This window comes from Theileria equi, chromosome 3 (genome assembly GCF_000342415.1).
Source record: "Theileria equi strain WA chromosome 3, complete sequence".
Classification (NCBI taxonomy): Eukaryota; Apicomplexa; class Aconoidasida; order Piroplasmida; family Theileriidae; genus Theileria; species Theileria equi.
Genome location: NC_021367.1, coordinates 826,181 through 848,229, shown reverse-complemented (window position 1 = coordinate 848,229; position 22,049 = coordinate 826,181). Strand labels below are relative to the sequence as shown.

General features: G+C 42.9%; 10 protein-coding genes across 10 annotated transcripts, besides 1 other annotated feature; 3 read left to right on the top strand and 7 right to left on the bottom strand.

Annotated features, from left to right (window-relative positions):
- Positions 1-397: 397 nt before the first annotated feature.
- BEWA_004010 (hypothetical protein) lies at positions 398-3,099 on the bottom strand (the record flags this gene model as incomplete). Its single annotated transcript, XM_004830602.1, has 3 exons — positions 398-529; positions 567-706; positions 924-3,099. The coding sequence occupies 3 exons, from the start codon at positions 3,097-3,099 to the stop codon at positions 398-400; spliced, it is 2,448 nt and encodes an 815-aa protein (XP_004830659.1).
- A 599-nt stretch (positions 3,100-3,698) lies between these two features.
- BEWA_004000 (hypothetical protein) lies at positions 3,699-6,671 on the bottom strand (the record flags this gene model as incomplete). Its single annotated transcript, XM_004830601.1, has 1 exon — positions 3,699-6,671. The coding sequence occupies one exon, from the start codon at positions 6,669-6,671 to the stop codon at positions 3,699-3,701; it is 2,973 nt and encodes a 990-aa protein (XP_004830658.1).
- A 270-nt stretch (positions 6,672-6,941) lies between these two features.
- BEWA_003990 (hypothetical protein) lies at positions 6,942-8,411 on the bottom strand (the record flags this gene model as incomplete). The annotated part of the gene is made up of 1 exon (XM_004830600.1): positions 6,942-8,411. One exon carries the CDS (start codon positions 8,409-8,411, stop codon positions 6,942-6,944), a length of 1,470 nt encoding a protein of 489 aa, XP_004830657.1.
- Positions 8,412-10,665: 2,254 nt separating this feature from the next.
- On the top strand, positions 10,666-12,123 carry BEWA_003980 (hypothetical protein; the record flags this gene model as incomplete). The annotated part of the gene is made up of 1 exon (XM_004830599.1): positions 10,666-12,123. The coding sequence occupies one exon, from the start codon at positions 10,666-10,668 to the stop codon at positions 12,121-12,123; it is 1,458 nt and encodes a 485-aa protein (XP_004830656.1).
- Positions 12,124-12,993: 870 nt separating this feature from the next.
- BEWA_003970 (hypothetical protein) lies at positions 12,994-13,233 on the bottom strand (the record flags this gene model as incomplete). Its single annotated transcript, XM_004830598.1, has 1 exon — positions 12,994-13,233. The coding sequence occupies one exon, from the start codon at positions 13,231-13,233 to the stop codon at positions 12,994-12,996; it is 240 nt and encodes a 79-aa protein (XP_004830655.1).
- A 1,585-nt stretch (positions 13,234-14,818) lies between these two features.
- Positions 14,819-16,300, bottom strand: BEWA_003960 (hypothetical protein; the record flags this gene model as incomplete). Its single annotated transcript, XM_004830597.1, has 2 exons — positions 14,819-15,106; positions 15,236-16,300. The coding sequence occupies 2 exons, from the start codon at positions 16,298-16,300 to the stop codon at positions 14,819-14,821; spliced, it is 1,353 nt and encodes a 450-aa protein (XP_004830654.1).
- A 580-nt stretch (positions 16,301-16,880) lies between these two features.
- Positions 16,881-17,363, bottom strand: BEWA_003950 (signal peptide-containing protein; the record flags this gene model as incomplete). The annotated part of the gene is made up of 1 exon (XM_004830596.1): positions 16,881-17,363. The coding sequence occupies one exon, from the start codon at positions 17,361-17,363 to the stop codon at positions 16,881-16,883; it is 483 nt and encodes a 160-aa protein (XP_004830653.1).
- A 160-nt stretch (positions 17,364-17,523) lies between these two features.
- Positions 17,524-20,015, bottom strand: BEWA_003940 (hypothetical protein; the record flags this gene model as incomplete). Its single annotated transcript, XM_004830595.1, has 1 exon — positions 17,524-20,015. The coding sequence occupies one exon, from the start codon at positions 20,013-20,015 to the stop codon at positions 17,781-17,783; it is 2,235 nt and encodes a 744-aa protein (XP_004830652.1). The 3' UTR covers positions 17,524-17,780.
- A 482-nt stretch (positions 20,016-20,497) lies between these two features.
- Positions 20,498-21,190, top strand: BEWA_003930 (signal peptide-containing protein; the record flags this gene model as incomplete). The annotated part of the gene is made up of 1 exon (XM_004830594.1): positions 20,498-21,190. One exon carries the CDS (start codon positions 20,498-20,500, stop codon positions 21,188-21,190), a length of 693 nt encoding a protein of 230 aa, XP_004830651.1.
- Positions 20,726-20,799: a sequence feature (CT-rich).
- A 440-nt stretch (positions 21,191-21,630) lies between the features above and the next one.
- BEWA_003920 (signal peptide-containing protein) lies at positions 21,631-21,957 on the top strand (the record flags this gene model as incomplete). Its single annotated transcript, XM_004830593.1, has 1 exon — positions 21,631-21,957. One exon carries the CDS (start codon positions 21,631-21,633, stop codon positions 21,955-21,957), a length of 327 nt encoding a protein of 108 aa, XP_004830650.1.
- Positions 21,958-22,049: the final 92 nt, after the last annotated feature.

Here is a 22,049-nt window from a genome sequence, read left to right as displayed (position 1 = left end):
AGCAATTATCTGGACTTTGATTTTTAATAGTAAATCACCGTGTGGTTTTAATTTTTCATTCATCCTAGACATTTTAATCCAAAACTCTGAGTCCCCTGCATGCACTTTTGTACAATGTTAAAGTGGATGATGTATCGAGCATGTGCGTAAATTCCATGGTGTATAAATTTATATGGTGAGCCAATGGTCTCTCACAATTATAAATTTTCTATGCGATAAAAGGGCCTTGTGGTCTGCGATTTAGTCTCATCACAATTAAACACTCTCCATTAGGAGTAATCCATCTCGCTTTGGAGGAGGTGGTTTGGGTTGCTCCTCTTCGCGCTCTAGTTGTGCTTGACGCATTTGTTGCAAGTCGGTCAAAATCCCTGCAAAGGATGTATATCTATATACGTTTCTAGAACTTACTGGATTGTTCTAATAAATCGTGCTTCTTGAAGGATATTGTCGGTACGTTTTTGCGATGATTGAGCAGTTGAGCCATCAAGTAACGCAAACGTTTGGTCCTCTTGGTCAGCCAAGAGAGTCCCTATAAATGTATAAACTCCTTAAAACAGTAAACGTACTTGTCGTTGCTGAAACGGGTCACCTGCTATCGAAACGTAGAGAGTAGCATGGGAACAGTCCGAGTTTAAAATTACTTCAACCAGAGAAATCCCCTCGATTACCTCAGGGTCAATGTTTCTACCAATTGATAGTCCCCTTTCTGTAAATTGGTGTAATGGTGTCGATATATAAATGTAGACGAAGAGTAATATGTAAAAGTAAGAGGATTCCAAAGTATGCGACTAAAGGGAGCTAGGGCCTCATAGTATATCCATAGTAGTACTCCATTAGACCAACTAATCAGTATAGAGTCCCTAGTCTCCCTAATGGAGAGTCCATAGACCCCTATATCTGTCTAACCCAAGGGTCTCCACTACGGCTCTTATAAAACTTCAATCCCGCGAACCCAACTAATCCGGATACAACAGTAGCGAGAGTTCCAAAGACAGTCTCTTTCCAAGGAAAGATTTGAGAAGTTCCAGAAGGGCCTTCTTGAGCTTGAGCAGTTTGAGTAGTAACAGGAGTAGAAGCAGTAGGAGAAGATTCAGCAGGAGGTCCAGCAGGTCCTCCACGAACTCCAGATTGAGGAACATCAGCTTCTTGTACTTGAGTACGAGTTTGACCACTAGGTGGACTAGTAGGAACAGAACCTGGTCCTCCAGCACTATCTCCAGAAGGATCATCTCTACCTTGAGTACCAGCAGGTCCAATAAGTTCACCAGTATCAGGTCTAGCAGCACCAGGATCTCTACTAGCTTTACGTTGAGGAGATAGAATACCATAAAGTAGTTTAGCAGCTTCATCAACAACAGTAAATAGAGCACCAGGAATTTTGAATTGAAATGACTCTCCTTGAGGTCCTTTACCAGCACCTTCTGGACCAGGTTCAGATTCTTTTTTAACAATTTCAGAGACTACTTTAGCTTCTTTATCTTCACTATCTTTAGCACTAGTAACGTGTTTTGCTTCAGTTTTATCTTTACCAGCTCCTTTGCCAAGTGGGCCAAGAGGTTCTATAGGTCCAGCATCACCTCGTACTTTATATGAGTCAACTTCAGGCTCAGATTCTTCCAACTTAATGTCATCATCCTGGTTATGAGTCCGTACTTCACCGGCATCAGAACGTTCTGGTAAAGGTTCAGGGGGACATCTTTGGAAGCTTTCACATTTAAGTTGATTAAAGATTCCTACAAGTTTGTTCCAACTATTACAATTGTTAATCGTATCGGGTGTTATATATTGTGGCATATTCGAAATTTTACTCCAGTTACTTTCATAACCTCTTTTGCTTTTCCTGTACCAGCCCGAGCTTCCCTGAGATTTTGTACTCCTATTGGCATAAACATAGATTAATACCGGATTATTCCCAGCGCAATAGAAGACACAAACATCTACCTGGCCTTCTATAGGTAGTTTTAAATTTCTAGATCTTACATGTTTCCTATTCTGTTTAGAACTATCATTATTAAGGTAGAATTTAATGCCACCTAGTTTAAGGTCAACCTCTTTAATGGAGTGCTTGTAGACCGTAAGGGAACTTGTACTGTGATCTGGCCTCTGGCAAGAAACCTTTTGTTCCTTAACAGAGACCTTTCCACCTTCACCCTTCTTACCTCCATGCTCATTGCAACAGTATCTCTGTTGAGCTATAGATGTTTTATGTGATAAATCAATGGTGACTCCACCATGGTGTTCACAGGTGAGTTCATCTAATCGTTTGGTAAAGCTCTCTGTGAGCTGTCTATCACTACCATAGAATGTATTTCCACCATCTCCTTGCCAATTTGTACCCTGAGAATTAGTATTGTAAAACCATTCTGATCCTGCTTTCCCACTTTTCACAAACTCAACCATAATGGGTATAGAGCTCACTGACGATGAGTAAAGCTTGATACTAGTAAGTATATCATCTGGAATAACTATACCATTAGCTTTACCCTTATCATACATTGCTCTCGAAAATTTTGTTTCCCCATCTTTGCCATTAAGTTTATACATTGTGATCTTGTAATCACTGTCAGTAAGAGGACTTGTTTGAACAAGTTGTACCTCCGCTTTCTTCGCAACATCGGTACCCGTGTCCAGACGTTTTGTAGGCTCATTAAGATCGAGAGGGAAGACATTATTTCTGCCTAAATTCCTATCATCCAACAAATCTTGTAGGGATGTTCCAACGCCGTTATATTGTTTCCAAACCTTTGGATTAGGGTTTCCTTCTGGTTCACCGTCTTCATATCTCAGATAATATAATGATTTTGGATTGTCTTTCTGAGTAATGTTTAGAAGAAGTGGTGTTTTGTGCTGTGAATCCCTATCCCAATAGTAAACTGCTACTTTTTCAACATCTTGGATATCACCACTATCTAGACTCTCACCTCCATCTAGATTCTGACTTAGAGTAAATGACTCTCCTTTCTTTATGGAGTGACTATAGGCGATAAAACTGGTGACATTATCAATAGTCTCATCTTTGCTAACAATAATATCGCTACTATTACTGCAATTACATGGGTTTCCACCACACTTTACATTTAACGTTAACACTTTGCTCATCCTCCATGATTAGAGAGTATGCTCCTTCAAAACTCTGAGATCCATGAGAGTCTCAATGCGACCAAAGGGAGCATACAGTAGAGATAGACTCCTTCATAAGTAGCTCACCGTTAGAAAGAGTATTCACTGAACACTGTGAATACACAGGTTTTTCTATTCGCTACGCTCATAGGCTAGCCATTACTACCTAGTCTTCGACGTCGGTAGGTCATCTGTTTCAGTACTCCTTATAGTCGTACTTGCACAGTGAGAATCCTACTCTTCTATAGGCTCCCAGAGGTCGCCATATAGCTCCTTTCAGTCACTTATGCTCCTATACTGCGTATACTCGCCATTTCTCAAAACCTGAGGGTTTCAAAAACTTACGTTTCAAGAGTATGTAGTCGATTGCCTCCAGAATCTCTCGCTGCCTCCTCAACCGATAAATTTCGCGCCTATTTATATAAACTGGCTTGATCCTCGGGAATTTTTCGCAAATGTGTGTGTTAAAGGCCAAGTCGCCGCCGTTTTGGCCTCTAGACACCAAAGTGCTTGTATTTGCCACTAGGAAACAATCTACATGTGCAAAAATACAGAGTAGAAAAAAGTACATTTAAAAATCAAATGGATGCCATTGGCAACTTGGTGGGCCCTGATTCCTCGATGGAGCCCAGGTACTCAAAGAAGCCTCTGCCATCATTAATCGATCCCTTGTCCTCGTGTCGTATAGACACCTCGTGGTCGCCCCTTGCGAGTCCCCCAATGGAGCCCTCGTAGTTCTCGCCCTGCTCAAATGCGTAGCCCCTCGACTCTGCATGTCCCAAAACTTGGCCCTTGAACCGCTTGTTGAGGTAGGTAATGTACGGTAAAATGTACATGGAAAAGAGCAGGCGCCGATTCGTGTCTATTGGCCTGGCGCAAAAGCAGTAGGTTCCAGCTCCAATAATGAATTGCGAAAACACCTCCATCAAGAGCCAGCGGTAAATCTTGTGCTTGACATGGGTCTTGTGAATGATCAAGAAGGTGGAAAAGTATAAAAGGTAGAGAAAGATGTAAGTTGGCAACCTGAGAATAAGGAGAGCGCTGGTCTTTGTTAACAGCAGCGACATTATAACAGTATTGTACATAGCATATCCAGGATTATTTAGCCCAATGCACATGCAGAGATCGAAAATGTTCAAAAGGTACTGGAAAAGGCACAAAAAGAGCATGACAAAGTATGTCCTTCTCATGTTGCTCTTATTGTGTACCTTCCACGAAGTCCTAAAGATGGGAATCATACAGAGCAAATCCACAATTGCCTGTAAAATGTACCTTGCAATCAAAAGTCCAATTTTATAGCCACTTGTAAAGGTAGCGGCATCATCATTGTCCATTGTTAGAATGTGACGTAGGCATAAAATAATCGAAGCGACTAGAGTATATACGCAAATTGAAAACGTTTCCTTTTTGGTAATTCCATAAAAGTATGCATTAAATGAATCCATCCAATGCACATACATTGCTTCAATTGAAGGGCTATGAAACATATCAAAAGTGTTCCTACTTGGCACCAATAAATCCTCTGGCCACCTACTCTTTTCCATAATTTCCCGCTTACCCTTGAGCTTCTCATACTTGCCTCCGCAAACATCCAACGCATCCTTTATACACTTTGGTAAAAGAAGGTATACGAGCTTGAGGAATGGGTTCGTTACAGACATTTCAAGATCCCGAAGTGCGGTCATATCTTGATTCATTTCCTCCAGTTCACGTGATAGCGACTCACTGTGGAATAGCCCCTCTGGCGGCATACTCAACATTCTATAGTCTGAATATTTTGATAGGATCGTATCCATATGGGTATTTGTCCGTTTTTCTGGTGTGATTGAGGTAGAGTGTGCCCTCTTGCTAGTTTCTGCATCTTCATCACATGGAAATTCAGAGGCATGTTTTGATGAGTGTTCCACCTTGTACTCAATGGGCGGCACTGGAATCTCTATGCTATTTCTGCGCCCCTGCTTAATGATCCTCATGGCTCTAGTTTGCGGACGAAACCCTGTACTAGTGTCAATTTCATCACCTTGTGCAATTCTTGTCGCACCAATTGAGCTCATGCCTTTAATGGTCAATTGTAGGTTATCAGAGTAGTCAATAGATGACAACTCCATTGGGGTGGCATCTAGAGAGTCACCTGAAACGAGTGACGGTTCAAATGAACGAGATATTGACCCACTCCCAAATGCATCTCTGGAAAATAAAAAGCTTGTAAAGGGTTTTGTGCTATTCCTACTATTGTGCTTTCTGGATAAAATAGCATCTAAACTTTCTCCATATGATATACCACTACCTAGGCGAGACTCGTACATTGTTGCACTTCGTTCCCTCCTTGGAGTCTGGAATCGTGCGTCAATGTATGCAAAGTTGCCCATTTTTGCAAACGATCCGCTGGGCTTTATGGCATCTGCTGTTCCTGTACGTTTTGCTAGTCTTTTATTTGTGGAAATGTTCTCATTGCAAATTTTAACCCACTCCTCATCTTCCTCCTCGTCTGGACAGCTGGGAATGTACCCATCAATGGATGTTGAGTAGTCGTAACTTGTACCCTTGTCGCTGAAACCCGTGGATTGTGAAAATAGCGTTCCATCACTACCACGTGTAAATGATCTTGTTGACCAATTATAACTTTCTTTTCTATTGTTTACCAGCGAAGCATTCTCCTTAGCCTTGACAAGTCCTTGGTTCAAATTTGACAGGCACTCCGAGTCATGATCAATGGACGGCGCCTGTGCAGCATGTGAGGGCTGTTCCTCCTTGGTTTTAATAACTCTTGGACTCAAATTGGACATGCATTCCGAGTAGTTTATAGAGTCTTCGAAACCGCAACCGTACTTTGTCATGAGTGCATGCTCAATCTCCGTTACACCAACAATGTTTGATATGAAATAGGCAGGTCGCGCCTTGTAGCGTGAAATTAGGTATCCCAGCTTCCAGTGGTTGCTGTAGAATATACACCCTCCAATAACCTGTAGAAGGAGCAAAAGTATATCCAAAAAAACCACCCTCGTCTGCGTGGCTGTTCCGTACCTAAAGTCCGCGGAGAGGTCCACAATTCTTTTTCGGGACCCAGACTTGCCGTAGAGGAATCCTACAAGTATAACCTGAAAGCCTGTGCCGATGAATATCCCCGCTATCGTCAAGATACAGAGGAGCAACCTTGGAAAGCCGGTCAGGACAAAAGTAATCAAGGTCAAATGTATGGCCAGTACAATGATAACCCCGTGGAAAGCCGCAAAAGTGATCAGAGATGCGATGGAAATGAGCAAGAGAAAGGGCATTATAAACTTTAAAAGCCTCGAGTATGTGCTAGAAGTGCTCATGTACGCTTCATCCTTCTCCTCTCGCTGCCTCCTGGAGAAGACCAACGAGAGAATAAAGAGCACAGCCGCTAGATAAAGAGACCATATGTGTACTCTAATCTCGTTTATTCCCTTGGAATGTCTCAATACGCCAAATCCAGTCAAAGTCAACGACGATAGGTGTAGCAGAGCCAACATGGACATAAAGTCCTCCGATGGGATATAATAGACATGTTTCAGTGATATCCAGTTCATTTCCTGATAGTTTATGAAATTTTGCCGAAAAAGCGAAAGAGAAAACTTACGCTGGACAAACAGTCGATAAACGCCTACACATTGCAAATTTATGGGCTTTTAGCCATCCTAGCTATCTATTCACATCTCATGCGAGCTTTTTGCGGGCACCGGATGCTATTTGAGCATCAAAAGCCAAAATCGATGGGCCAAGTGGACTAAGAGCGCAAATCTTTACGATAAAACTGCAAATGAAAACGTGTATACGGAAAAGAGAATTAGTTTGTACATTTATGATTTAAACTGAGTGGCAGACCAGAGTCCCTCCTCAGGGGCATGCCGGCAGAGGCGCTTCCCGGCACTCGTCCATTCCTGCGCCGTATTCTCCTCGTCTCTGGCATTAAAATCTGTGTGCCCGTGTTGCGATGTGTATTGCGAGCCTTGTGGGCTCTCCAGGTACCCTCCACAGAGGTCTGAGCATTCTTCTCTGCTCCTCTTGTAATACTCGATATCCTCCAGAAGCTGCTCCACGTCAATCCTCTTGATTTCCTCATCTCCAACCATCGGTTGCCACGTGGATATTCTTCGTCTTTCCTGGTTTATATGGGCGTTTCTTGGATCGTTCCAATTGTAGCGAATGTTTGGGTTTGGAGTTACACAGTAGCATTTCTGCAACGTGTAGACTGATTCAGACTTGTCCACAGTCTTTCCAGTTGCCTTGAGGTACCAGACAACTTCCTCGTGTAAAAGAGGGTCCTCTTTCCAGTTGGCGGTGTAGGATTCCTTCTTCCAGTGCCTTTCCAAATACTCGAGCAGCGTGTGCCTCGTGTGGCCCAAAACCCTGCACATTCTACCAAAAACATCTGGAGTTACGTAATCCTGTATGGATTTGATGTTAAAGATGTCCTGCAGGCTTGCGTATGGAGGTGAGGAGCCAAAAATGGAAAAGGGATTCCACGTGCTCTGCGTCACGATTTGGCTGTATAGATTCTCTCGGTTCTGCCAAGTTTTAGTAGGTATCTCACGTGACATTTTCCTGTGGAGTTTGGTCTTGTCTAGGTTCTTTCCACAATTCTTTGCCATGACGTTGTCGTGCAGTCTCTTGTACATGCATGCATAGTATCTGTACATTTCCTCGTAACTGAGCTTGGAGAGGATCGAAGTCTTGAGCAAATCACCGTCTCTAAGCACAGAGGCACCAACTGACGAAGCCGGACCCCCAAATCTGATTAGGAAGAAAAGTGGTAGATCATAATTGTCCTCTATTCTCTTTGGTGAAATCTCAATCATTTGTTTGCACGTGTAAAATTGAGCGTTTGTTGCGGGAGTTTCCGACGAAGCTGAAGACTCCAAAACAGTCTGAGTGGATTCATCGTCTTGACGACCATCCTCTAGCGTCACAACTGGCGCACAAGAGTCGCTGTACAGAGTCGATCTTGAGCCCTTTTCAGACGCCTCCTCTGACTTGTCCACGGGCGATAGAAACCCCTTGAGTGGCTGTATTGCCTCCACGGAAGTCGACTTGCTGGCGTGTCTAGAAAAAACTCCTTGTACCAGATCCTTCTTCCTGGTCTCTGGCGTGCTCATGGGCTCTCTACAAGAGCTGCCCTGCCCGTTGCGTGAGCCTATGCTCGGTGTGAGTTCGGAGGAAATGCAAAATGGGTCGTCGATTGCGCCTGTAACGATTAGGCCTGAGCTGTGCGATGCGTTTTGGGACCTTTTGGGCGTGAAACTTGGCCCAATTCTCACTATAGTCGCCATTTTTGCGTATCTAATTCGTCTCTATAGCGGTGGTCCTCTAGGCTTTCCCAATTGACGAGTAAACGTCGCTCTCTCCAGGGTCCGGTCCAGTCCTCCTCAAAGGTCCGTATGGCTCACTTACAATCGGCCAAAACGACACCTACGTAGAATCTTTAACGAATAAACGCTCCCGTTCCCCTCGACGTTGATGTGTGCGGTATTTAGGCGCGCCCGGCCACAGATTGGGTAAACGACATCAGGTGGCGCGTGCGGAGCCGCGACTCTGGTGCTAACCCCGAAGAATGTGTAAGTGTGTATACGTTGCAGAGTATATTCCAAAGAGAGGAATGGTTCTGTAGATTCTAGAGCTTGTAAATGTAGCCACTACGCTCTGGCGAGTCCCCGGGACGAGTGTGTGCAAGTATAGAGTCAGTTGCCGAGGGTTTGATGGGCTCGTAAAAGGAAAGAGGAAATTTCCCAGCAACTGTGTGGTAAAGAATGGAATGTGTGGAGGAAGAGACTCATCAGTGTACCTCTTCCTCCACACATTTTGTTCCTTTTTGGTCTAGACGCTTTGTTATGCGGAGCATGGGTCCCGAAGAATGAGGGACTAGGGCGACTAACAGGAGCTCTTCCTACTAGTAGGATTCTTCACTGTGCAAGTACTACTGTAAGGAGTACTGAAACAGATGACCTACCGACGTCAAAGACTAGGCAGTAGATCACTATGGAATGAACAGAGTGAATGGAATAGTGATGGAGAGTCTATGAGTGAAGCGAATATAGGAGAAATGACGAGTATACGGAGTATATGAGCATAGGAGACCCATGGGAGCCTGTCTATTCCTTGGTAGATGAATGAGTTACCATTATGAGATGCTAAGCATCGAGTTGTATAATACAATAATAGCAGGGAGAGGAGTTTCTAATGCAGTTTGTATGAATAATGTGATCTAGTGACTGGAGTAGTTAAGCTTCTGGAATCTAAATTATGGTACCATGGCTTAGACTGATGGAGGATGGCTCTGCCTACTACTATGTGAATCCTTCTGGAGTAAGTATTGGTAAGCAAGTAGGTAAATACTGCAATGGAGGAGGAGCTTGTGATCCTGACAAATGTACATCTACTAACTGCCCTTGCTGTAAAGATAAGGGAGGGTACTTACTCATCTGTTAATGCCTTTTTATCCCAAGGTTTAATGATAGTCTTGGCCTTTACTGGAGATGGTTATCTAAAGACCTATTCCAAATATGAACATGATCGAAGTAAATGGCCTACTAAAGACTTTGGGTTCTTTAAGTCCTTAGGATACTGGATAGGGAGTGGATGTCAAATGAGTTGAGATGGGCACTCACAGAGTGTATTGAGTCAAAGTCTGCCTGGAAGCTTGGTCTGGCTTGACTTGCATGCACTGGAGAATGCTGTCTATGCGTAGTGCTTCCACCAGGCACAGCTCTAGAGGCTCTCTGCAGCACAGTTTTGATGTTACCCTCTTAGCTGTGGCCTGTTTAGTATTTATTAGGTGCCTATTGGTCATCCTTTGGACCACCTGAAAAGTTCACTTCCCTCTCCTTATAAGGTTTCCCAGGAGTCCTCCAGGCTCTCAATACCTACCAGACTTTTGAATGTAGTCTGACACAGTCACTCTGTGAAACATGTTAGTGCCTAGACTACTCTCTTGTTGATATACTGGAATGATAGGTCCCTAGACAGAGATAGGAAGAATGGGCTATTCACAAATGAACAAGCAGTCAAGATACAAATTCATACCATACATGAGATACCTATGCATATTAAAGGTGGATGATTGCGGTAAAATGGACACTCCAGGTTAGACGTGCGGAATGAGACAGTTTCATTCCTCTAGAAATTCAGGGGCTGAATGAGCACACCTGCGGAGGAAGAAAGGGGATTTGCAGAGAGTAAAATCTGAGTATTCAAGTGGAGTCTATAGAGCTTTATACTTGTCGACTTTTAGTCCATTCCTCCGGGAAATGTACCTATGGGGTCTGGAATCTCCTCTTCCTGGGTCAACCTTATCCTCTAAATCTGCCTGTTACTCATCTTTATCGCATAGTTGTAAATGTTTTGGAATTTCCAGTTAAAATGTAGTTGTATAATCCTGATATGATGTTGTCTAATCTGCTGAAGGTCCTTGTCTACTTGGTAGACTTAGACAAAAGGATGTGAAGATGACTATAGGCGCTGTTTTTTGTGCTAGTCTTCCGGGTTTAACGCTCGACTAGGGCATTAAGGGTGGTTGGGACGTCAGAAATGGGCACAATGGCTAGCTCACAGACTGAAGGCAGTAGCCTCCAAAAGGTGGCAGCCTTTATGGCTGCCTTTGCCTTGTCTCAATTGCCTCGTTTGGCAGTTTCTGCCGGCAAGTTTGCTGCTGTAAGGTTCAGGATCGGTTCTAGCTACATTCCTCTCTTTCTTAATCAGGTTATTATCTCCTACAGAATTGCCGCTTTACTTGGGACAATGGTGATGAACGGATTAATTCTGGGTTCACCTACATTTAAGGATTCTCTAAATATTGTATCGTCAGTCTGCACTTGTTCAATGTCCCTTTGTTATGCTGTAACGTTGGTGACATTCTACACTGGAGGAGACCAGGGTTACATTACAGCTTACTACTGGGGTATTGTATTGACGTCATTCATGTGCGGTTGTACTGTTGTCTCTGTAACAACTTTGGCATCGAGCGAGATTGCAGCATATCTAGCTGCTATACCGGCGGCGTGCATCACTTCTTCCTCATACCATCTCTCATTTGTCAAGCTTGGGAATAAATATAGACTTCAGAATATAAACTACTGGGTAGTAGTATGGCAAATTATCACTGCTATTTGTTTAGCGGTAATTGCAGCAGGAATTTGGATACCTGCGTACGGCAGTAGCCAGACTAATAAAAGTAGTACTAGTAATGATGATTTTTGGACTGGTATAAGACTATCTTGGTCACCACTATTTCTAGCTGCATTTGGTTACGGACTACAGTATGCCTTCTACCCGGCCATTGCACCTTATAAACTTGCTGGTATTCAAAAGGGTTTTTACATTTCCTTGACATTGCTTTATACTGGAGCAATACCACCTGCCATTTTACTCTATCTAAAGGAGGCAAAGAAGGGTCCTGGCAGGAAATGGGATGGTGTAAATATCCTCTGGCATTGGTCTTGGCTCTTTTTTGTTCTAGAAGTTACATGTGCATACATTTTCACGATTATATTGCACTATCCAGATGGATTTATAGCCAGAACACTTCGGCATAGCACGATACTTCTCACACTTGTTATTGTCTTGTATGATATGTGTGTACATACTACTAGGGGTATTGGATCTAACGGGGCCTCAAGACAAACCAAGAATAATGGCAAGAAAAACTCAAAAATGGCTACACTAAACACATTACTTTATTCTATAATGCAGTTGATATTCGCCTTTATGGGTAATGGTTACCTCAAGACATACAGGCAGGCAGAGAAGGATCCAGACAACTGGCCTACCAAACACTTTACCACAAGAAAGGCGTTCTGGTACTGGTGTGGATGCTCCACCAAGTGTGCATGCAAAAATCTTGTTACGGCCTTCACTACAGACGTCAGAGGATCTATCGTTGAAAAGAGAGAGTTTCTCTTTATTGTGTATTCTGATGAAACGGATAATAGTAGCAAGCTTCCAAAGACGAAAAATCCTAAAGTAATGAAGATAGTTCACGATATATAATCATGGCGAACATTTCTCAATTTAACGCCACTATAATGCAGTATTTCACGCCTCTTCAGTTTTAATTTGTTTTACTTCTGTGCACGCACTTTGATATGGTTAGTTTATAGTCCAGGCTTTGTGTCCCTAAAAATGTTCCCGGAAGAATGCTAATCGCCCATCATTTTGCCTATGCATGTAAGAGAGACTACCATTAGTTAGACATGTACACTCTAACGGAGTGTGAACAAAAGATACCGAAGTATGGAACTGCATTATATCCATAGGGAGTAGTCATGAGAGGCTATTAAGATGGAGTAGTAGTAGAGGGATCTGAAGAAGGATTAGGAGATGATACAGATTTACTCATGTCAGTAAGCTTCTTATCAAACTCTTTCTTCTTGATGAGAGTCCATGAGTACCTCTGGGAGATCTTTAAATATCAGACGTGGAAATACGTCGAGGAAGAAGCTTTTCCAGAGATAGTATCCTGCTCCACCTGTACAAAAACTGAAGCAGCTCCAAAGATTTTCCCTAAAAGATCTCTTTGAGTTGGAGAAGAGACTCTCTACGAACTATACCTTGAATCTGAGCTTAAAGTCTTTCAGGACCAGCAGAACCAATAGCAATTTGAGGGACCACAAGGGGAAAAAGGTTAGCGCCAGGTAAATGTAAATATTTGTGTTATTGTGGACGCGGTCCAGGATTAGTAATAGTAGATACACTATGAACAGAAGTAGCAGAGACAGTGTCAGAGGAATCAAGAGTTTGTTCTTCAGATCTAGCTGTTTCAGGTTCTTCAACTTTACCAACAGGTCTTTCGGGTCCTCTAGAATTACTATTAGCATTACAACTAGTATGACATACAGTAGAGTATCTAGCAGTAGATTCTTAAGCTTTACTAACACTTCCATCCTTTAGTTCTTCATCATGCTGAATAGCAAGGGAAGAAGGATTAGGAGATTCCCGAGAGGATTTTTCCTCGGTTTCTCCGTCTGTAAAAACAACAACTAGAATCTTGGCACAGGCAAGAGTTAACTTTAGAGAGCGTAGTGAGAATGGAGAGGAAGAAAAGTAGACAATGGATGGGGTGAATAACAGTTTATGTAGCCATTTATTCTTCCTTATCATTATTCAGCATCTCAAACCACTTTTCCTTGTTTATTAAGTGTCGTTGAGCGTCTCACATTCTCTACATTCCATTATAGGTAAACATGACTGGAAGAGTAGAGAGGGTCAGGAGAGAGTGCCGGAAATACCATATCAGTTGTCTACCTTATAAACGAAGTGGCCCATTAGTATCTTGTCATTTAAAGGAGAATTATGGACTCTTTACTAAAATCCCAGTATATCAATAGCACTCCATCTTCCTAGTATCTAAAGCCTCTTCTCTATGCAAAGGTGTTTTTGGCGGACAGATAAAGGGAGAAAAGGTACTCATTATCTTCCATCTAGAGAACCTTCATTTCAGTAATCAAGTCATTCAAGTTCCTCCCATAGTAGTCCATGGTTACTAACATCCGTCTTAACATACATAAATCTCTCTGTGGAGAATCTAAAGGTCCTATAATGATACTCCTTTACAACATCTAGTTAGACTGTCATTTGTTTAGACCTATAGTCTTTTGTCACACCTATTGCGTATTGTCTGTCTTCATCCATAGACTCTTCATAGTTATAACCATTCATACCGACCATTCTGCTCACACCAGTTGAGACATTGTAGAGAAAGAGAGAGGTGCATGATGATGGTAACCATGGAGAAAAAAATGTAATGGTATGTAAAATATGAGAGAAAGTCTGGATCATTATCTCCTAATCCTTCTTCAGATTCTACTACTCCCTCTTAATAGCCTCTCAGTAATGACTCACGGATACTCTCTATGGATATAATGCAGTATGCTCTCCCTACCCTTGGTAGGAGGTAGAGACTCTCCCCTCTAGACTATTCTCTTGTTGGTATACTGGAATGCTAAGACCTGTGCAGACTTGTACTTGGTTCTAGATGCTCATTTAGAGTCTCTAACCTTAACTCTTGGTATACCATCTTACTCGTTTTGTTATAAAGGTGTATGCTTTGAGAGTACTTCCACCTCCATACCCTAGAGACTAATCTAGCTCAGCTACTACGTAGCTAGCATTAGACTCATCTACCCGAGGTACAGGACCCTACCTTTAAGTACCCACCAAGACTATAACATAAGCATGTGCTAAGCTTACTCATACAAACAGTTCATCAGTAAATGCCTCAAGTTCAAAAGGCCTCACAGAGACTAAGTAACAAGTAGAGTATATAAAAGAATTTAACATTATTGCAATTTAAGAAATAATAAAAAAAACTACATTACGTATCAACCAACTATTCATCTGGGGGCAAGTCACAAGTAACTAAAATAAACAAACGATCATCTCTATGAGCCAACTCACTCCTCATATCAAAAGTCAACAGTTTAGGAAGACTGGTATAGAGACCACGACAACCACATTTACACCAATATCCAAAAGAACTCCAAAACCCATAACGTGAAGTAGGCCAACTGTCTCTATCAGACAACTGACAAACAGCATGAGCATAACTCTTTAGCATTGGATGTCTCCTCGGTATGAGTGTGTCACTATGCCAGTAGTCTTGCCAGATTCTCCACTAGACTCATTAATGCATGGACGAATGTTCAGGTATGAGTGAGTAGTCTAGTAGCCTCCTAGTTACCATCCACTAAAATTCCTGATCTGCATAGACGATGAGTAAAGCCTCTGATTTACCCAAAACTTTGCATCTGACATTAGTGGTAAAGGAGGACTTAACACTCTTGCATGCTACATATGCTCCATTCCCTGCCCAGTAAGAGATGGACCTCCAGAAGCCAAAATTCTTAGTAGGCCATTTACTCCGATCATTCTCATACTTGGAGTAAGTCTTTAGGTAACCGTCTCCAGTAAAAGCCAAGATGATCATTAAACCTTGGGATGTGAACGCATTAAAAGAGGAGATAGCACCTCCATCCTTATCTTTACAACATTTACAGGTGCAGGTGGGTCCGCATATGCATGTCTCTTGGCAGTTGCAAGGACTTCCGCTTTTGCATTGGCAAGTACCTCCTCCGGCTGTTTTGCAGTCGCAGTATTTACCTACTTGCTTACCGGCTCCAGCATATGAAACCGCTTTTAGTCCTTCCTCACAGAACTTTAGCGTAATGGTAATAGCTCCAACCTTTAAACCACTGCTCTTTATAGAATTCGCCATTCCACTACTAGGGTAATGAAGTGTAACCAAGCATAAGACCATAGCAGTAAGATGTGGAAATGCCAAGAACCAAGCAGCATGCCACCATGGAGCATTATTAGTCCTCCAATTTTTGTCTGGACCTTTTCCACGTAGGCATAAAGCTGCAATTAAAATACCAGGAACAGCGCTCATGAATAAAACAACAAGATCAATATGGTAGCCAGTACCAACGTCAGTCAATTTGTAAGGAGCAATGGCCGGGTAGAAGGCATATATAGCACCCATACCTACCATTCCCATGAGAATCGGAGACAAAGCAGTATATTCGCCTAAATCTTGAGGGACAGCAGAAGGAGAACCATTAGCAACATCTGGTCTATAGGCATAAATCCAGATAGCAGCTGAGACTGCTGATATAATTATTGCTATGATAAGCTGCCAAAATATGATCCAGTAGCTAACGTTTGACCAGTTACACCACTCAGCAAGCTTCGTAAAGATAAAGTAGTAAATGCAAACTTGGATACCAGAGAGAGGAATTCCTACATTGAAAAAGGCGGCATTTGCACTTCCAACATTCATTACAGCTGCCACATTCAGTCCGTAAATAAATGAGACTAGGACGATAGTCCAGTAATAGAACGTTAAATCACCTAACGAGCCTCCAGACGTAAATGCGATGAGGAGTAGAATGAAGGAACAACACAGTGCTATGTTAGTAAATATGGCGAACCATTTGAAAGAGTCCTTAAGATCGGGTATAAATGACAGACTGGTCATAATACCCATCCCAGTAAACGTTGCCAGTTCCATAGGATTATGGACCATGTTAATGAACGAACTGGCATGTTGTTGAGGAATTTTAAATCTGTCAAGTGCAAACTTTGCTCCAGTTAACGCCACACGGAGAGACTGCAACAGAGTCAGCCCTGCCATAAACATGGCGCCTTTCTGAAGCCTCTGATCTCCCATCTGTCATCTTGTGATCTTACCTGTCGTTCACACCATTATATACCATATCATTGGCTATAAGTTGAAGATACCCCTCCATTCTCTACTGGGGACTCAATGCTCCAGTATTCTTTGCCATTCAAGATGCATGTGTAAGTAGCTCACATCCTTCAAGGTTTCATGGATGTCAGTATGGTAGTATCATAAATGCCCATGGTTAGTAAAGAAGCCAAAAGTGTCCATGCCAGTTACAGAATGGAATAGACAGTTATCTAGCCATGGTTAACCCATTCCTTTGCTGATCATCTTTCCAGTAGTCCCTTGTCCGTCATTATTCTAGAGACTCCCTTATTACTACCGAGTTCAGTAAATAGTTTACATAGTCCACTGTCGGTATTTCCAGCAAGTATCATTCCAGATCCTTCATCTTTATAAGCATACCTATACCAACATCCATCGGGACCATTTCAGTGGAAAACATACAAAACGGTGGTGCATAAGCCTACCAGATATGATGAATAGGCCAAATTTTATAAGGGTTCCTTTTGTACCAGTAACTCGTTAAAATTAGCATTAGAACCAAAAGGCAGCCAACTCATCATTAATGTCGATCGTTTTTCCCATCCTTACCGTCGGACTCGTTTCCTTTATCATCCGGTTTAGAAGTACCGGTTGAGCTACCTTCCGGTTTAATTACTTCTCTCCAGTTTCCGGCGTCCTTGTAGTATTTCTTTGTGTTATTCCTATCTCCATTCAAGGATATGACAATGCTATCTGGTCCGGTATTCTTATCTGGTGAATGTATTACAATATATGAGCAATATTCTTCGTCTTTTGCAGTCCATACGGGAATACCTCCATCAACAATTTGTTTGATATTTTGATTCTTCGGTTTGTATCCACGTTCACATTGGCCTTTTGCATTTAATGGTGCCTTTGAAGTGTCTGGTTTTGATACATCAAACCTCTTGTCGTCCGTTTCATCATCCGCATTTTCAGTGCTACTTTCACCCAAACAATTCCAACCATGGCAACTAGAAATTCCAATGATAGAAACCAAGAAAAACAAGGCGGAAATTTTCATTTTTGGATACGGAAATTGAATGCATGAATAAAACGTTAATTAACCACCACACGGGGTACAGGAAGAAGAGGTTTGTGAATAATGAAAATTGGTACAAGATACAAAGGGAATGATAACGCCACAAAGCTCCAGAATACTTGCACAATTATCCTTCATACTACTAACCTGTCATGCACTGGGAAAAGTCACGAAATGGGAATCTAGAGAGACTTTCAAGACTCTCGACATTGCTTAAATATGAGATAATATACAGACATTTCAAACCATATTGACCATTAATACTCACTTTATTCACTAAATGTAACTTTATCGAGACAAATGGATCCATAGGTACGAAAAAACAAAGGAGCAAAATTTTAAACTTTTCACAACAGGCCTTGCTAAGAACAACTTCATCCTCCGCATGGATGCAAAAAACTACAAAAACGACGAGAACCCCTTCTTGGCTTGGTCGTACAATTCCTTCATTTCTGTATAAAGGGCAACATTTGTACCGAAAAATTCCTTATTATCCGAATAGAAATCGACAAAATCGGACCAAACTTGCTCTACCTTTATAAACGACTCCTTGAGGTCATTCATAAGGACACTCTTTAAATCTGCATAAATCTGGCTCCTCATCTTGGCGTCTAGAGAGGCATCCTCCGTGGTGTGTTTTGCACTAGACTTTGAGTGACGACTCATTTTCCCCTTTATATCTTGAATTTGTCCCATTATTGACTTTGCATTCTCAACTTCGGTCTTTAGTCGCTCCCTTTCAAGCTCAGCTTCCCTTGTGACAACTTTGGTGGCTTGTTCCATTAGAGATGAATGTTTTTCCTCAAAATCGGCGTGAATTGAAGAGTAGAGGGAGCCTATAAATTCCTTTGATGTGCTTGCATATTTTTCAATCATTTTTACATCTCTGTAAAAGCCTCGGTACATTTGATCATGAGCATCTGCATTGGATAATGACACTTTTGAACGCTCAGTTGAGAGAGTAGGACCTATTGAATCGCTCCTATCCTCTGTATTATGTGTCGATGCTCCGTCTGTAATGTTTACATTAATTTTAGCCGGAGAAAAGGCGGAAAGTTCAATTTGAGCAGTTTCCACCTCCTTCAACTTGATGTTTAACATTTCCATTTTCATTGCGATTTCTTCATCAATTTGCGATACTTCAGCAACAAGACGTTCTTTGCGTTCATTTAACATTTTAATGTCCTCTTCTAAAAAGAGCATCTTATCTCTGGATTCTACAATGAGCCTATTTAACATTCTTTCATCCATGAGCGTACTTTCATATTTATTCAACTTGTCTTCTGGATCAAAATCGGCAGGTTCATCAGGTTGTATCGATGTTTTTGGCCAAATAGCTTCTCCATCTGTAGTGTACACACCCATGCTATTAGCCCTTGTGCCTATATTTGAGAGACATGTTTGTTCAGACATGTTTAGCATTTTACGCAAAAGTGCCAGCTTTTCAAATACTTCCGACTGGCTTTCCACAGAGTGCGTGTCATACTCTTGAACATTTTTTAGCGCAAGCTTGTAGAGCAAAACGGTTTGACGAATCGCCTCCAGACTTTGCTCATTTTTCTCAATGTTCTTAATCTCCATCTTTATCCTCTCTCTTTCCTGTACCAAAAAGTCGTCCATCCAGTGTATCTTGAGTGTGGATACCAGCTGGATTAACAGCTCCGGGTGGGTGTCGTCGACAGGTTTCAAAGTTAGTATTGCAGCAATGAGGTCATTGTGAAGCTCACTTGGTCCAATTAGACAGTGGGAAAAGATTTTTTGGAGCCCCTTGATGTACACATTATTGCTATTGGAGATGGCAGTGCCATCTACTCCAGTAGCTTGATCTTCCTCGATAGAGGCATCCGGTAAACCATCGGGCTCTACACTGTCTGCATATTCATCAATATAGTACTTGAGACCGAGTGAATCCGTCTGTCCCAGGGAATAGCTGGAGGAGTTGGAGCAGGAGGATTTTGAATCGCAGGGGTCAACCAGGAATATGGAGTCGCCCTGAATGACGCTATCCCCAAAACTTGATTCAGAGTCTCTCTTGCCAATGGTGGGAATGATGATTTCGTCGTCATCATCTAGCCCGTGGTAGAGATCTTTTGGTTCCAAGTCGTCTGGTCGCTTTTCCGTTTCTTCTTGTGGCTTGTCTAGGGACTCCTCTACACTTTTATGGGCACTTGATGTACCATCCGTTCTCGCAGTTGCTAGAGCAACATCCTCTATGGCTCCCAGACCGCTTCCAGACTTTATAATGGTCCTTGTTAAATTCTCAATTGCGCTTGACCTAATGAGCACCTGCTTAAAGTTTAGGGTGCGGATCTGTTTTCCGTTGGCATCCACGTCAATGTACTTTGTTTCTGGCTCCCGCGGAGACGAATTGGCGCTAGATGGCGAACTACTGGCCTCCACCTCGTCGCTCGTGTAGCTGCCCATGTGTTCGCTCCAAAAGAGGATGCACTCCTGGATGAGGAACGAGTACTGCGACGTCTCCATGAGGCCTTCTTCGAGCTGTTTGGCGTACTTTACGTTCCTGATTCGATTCATCCGCTTGGAGCCGTCGGAGAGGACGTTGAAGACGCTCTCGGCGGTAACCTTGGCCTTGTTGCAGACCTCATTGAGCCACTTGGTGAATGTGTCGTCCATTTTCCGCTTCTCTCATCGAATCTCTACGTGGCCGCGCTCATCGTCCTAGCGGCCACAACGGCGAGTCCCTCCCAAACGCGAGGTCAGTCTGTGCAATTATGCGCTAAAATCTTGGCTAAAAATTGAAAATTTGAGCAAAAACGTCCACTTGATGTCGAGTGAGCGGCCGGTGTGTGAAACGGGCTGACCCTACGCCAGAAACGGGCGTCCCGCCAGTTCATTTGATTTAAAGTGCGTATTCCATTGTTTCTACCAATTTCAATGCCCTGGAATCGCTGCTGAGGCACACACTCGGAGTTCAGCCGGCCGTCCATTTTCTTTCGCTGGACTGGGCGTTTGCTCTCGCAGTTTTGGTTTTGCAAAGGTACGTGCGCTTGACATCCATTGAGATTGAGCAGGTTGCTGGTTATCATCCCGCAGCGGTCCTGGAATCGCCTCTCTTCTTTCTGGGCAACATCATTCTCTGTCTCTGTTTACTCGCAATGCGTTCACTTTCGACCATTTTTAGCTTAATCTTGGCCCTCTCCATCCCGCTTCGGACTGTGGGAGCCAAGTCCCTGGTCAAACCGCTCTTTACCAGCCTCGCAAACAGGGAGATCCCAGACGGAGAACTCGAGTACGACTACATGACCAAGGACCGGGGACTCGTGCATGATGGAGAGAAAGGGACCAAGTCACAAAGTACACAGACTGGTGAAGGTGGTGACGGTGAAAATGGAGAGGAGGGCAAAGATGAAAGGAGTGAAGAGGAAGAAGAAAAAAAAGGGGAGAATGAAAATGAGGAGACGACAACGGAAAAGGCAACAGAGGGAACCGAAGACATTAAAAAGAACATGGACGATGTCCCGCTGGCAACGATGCAAGCGCCGTCCTCAACTGTCAAGAATAAAACTGACTCTTCAGTACATCGGGGTGACACCTCCACCTTTGTCACAAACAATTTCTACAACCCCGCCGAAAAGGAGCATGGAGAGCTCACCGCCGGAGCTCAACTCCAGTATGAATACCTATGGAAGAGGATATACGATATCGACTCCAAACTGCTGAATCTAGCGCCCATACATGTGGACAAGACAAAGGACCCCCTTCAGCGCAAGGGACTCACCATTACCTTTGACCCAGAAAGCAACCCGGATCAACACACCGTGAATATAGATGATTCTATTGTGGAATAGGTGATGAGTGCTTTGAATGAAAATATAACAGGTGTGTTACTGAATGGCATATTATAATCGCAAGTTGTACTTTAAATGGTTGACTAAATCGTAACAGGTTTCGTGTACATGGTTATTTATGTGCAGTCGAGACGTTGACAGGGGTTTAAAATGTTTCATTGTACAAGTTCATGGAAGCATGCACTGGGGATGATTCCTGCGCTAAGGCAGACTGCCAACAAGCTCATGCATGGCCCTGTTGCGGAATATAGGGGACCAGGTAAGCATTTGCCAGATCATGGGATGCTCCACTTGCATTGGGAAGATTTAAAGACATAAGAATCACTGTGTAATGCAAGCTGGAAGGAAGAAGATCGTGTTATTCCCCATTGTGAAGGTTTAACTCCCCATAGGAATATCCATGAATGCAACCATCTACCACTTTATATACACACTACAAAATGCTTTCTGCTAAACTCGTATTCGCTTCTCTATTTGCATTTGTGGCCTCAGCCTTTGCCGCTGAACTTAACTTGAAGACTCTCAAGGGAACTGGTCATAATGATCTTGGTTTGCAACTTGGCTGGTTCAAGCCATTGGTTGGCAAGGAACTCCAAAAGGTTCGCTGCGGTGCTCATGAACTCTGGAGCACAACCGAGAAGGAACACGAACTTCTTGTTCTCTCCAAGTGCAAGGAGGCCGCTCACTTCTTCTTCCTCCGTTACCTCCAAATAGCTGGAGAGGAGGCCGCCGCTCAAGATAGCAATGCTCCAAATCTCATGCAGTAAACAGGATTACATGTCTTTAAACATTCCTGACTAAAATGTTGAAGTCCAAACGATGCCATCTATAGTATAGACCGGGACTTTAGTCTGCGCCC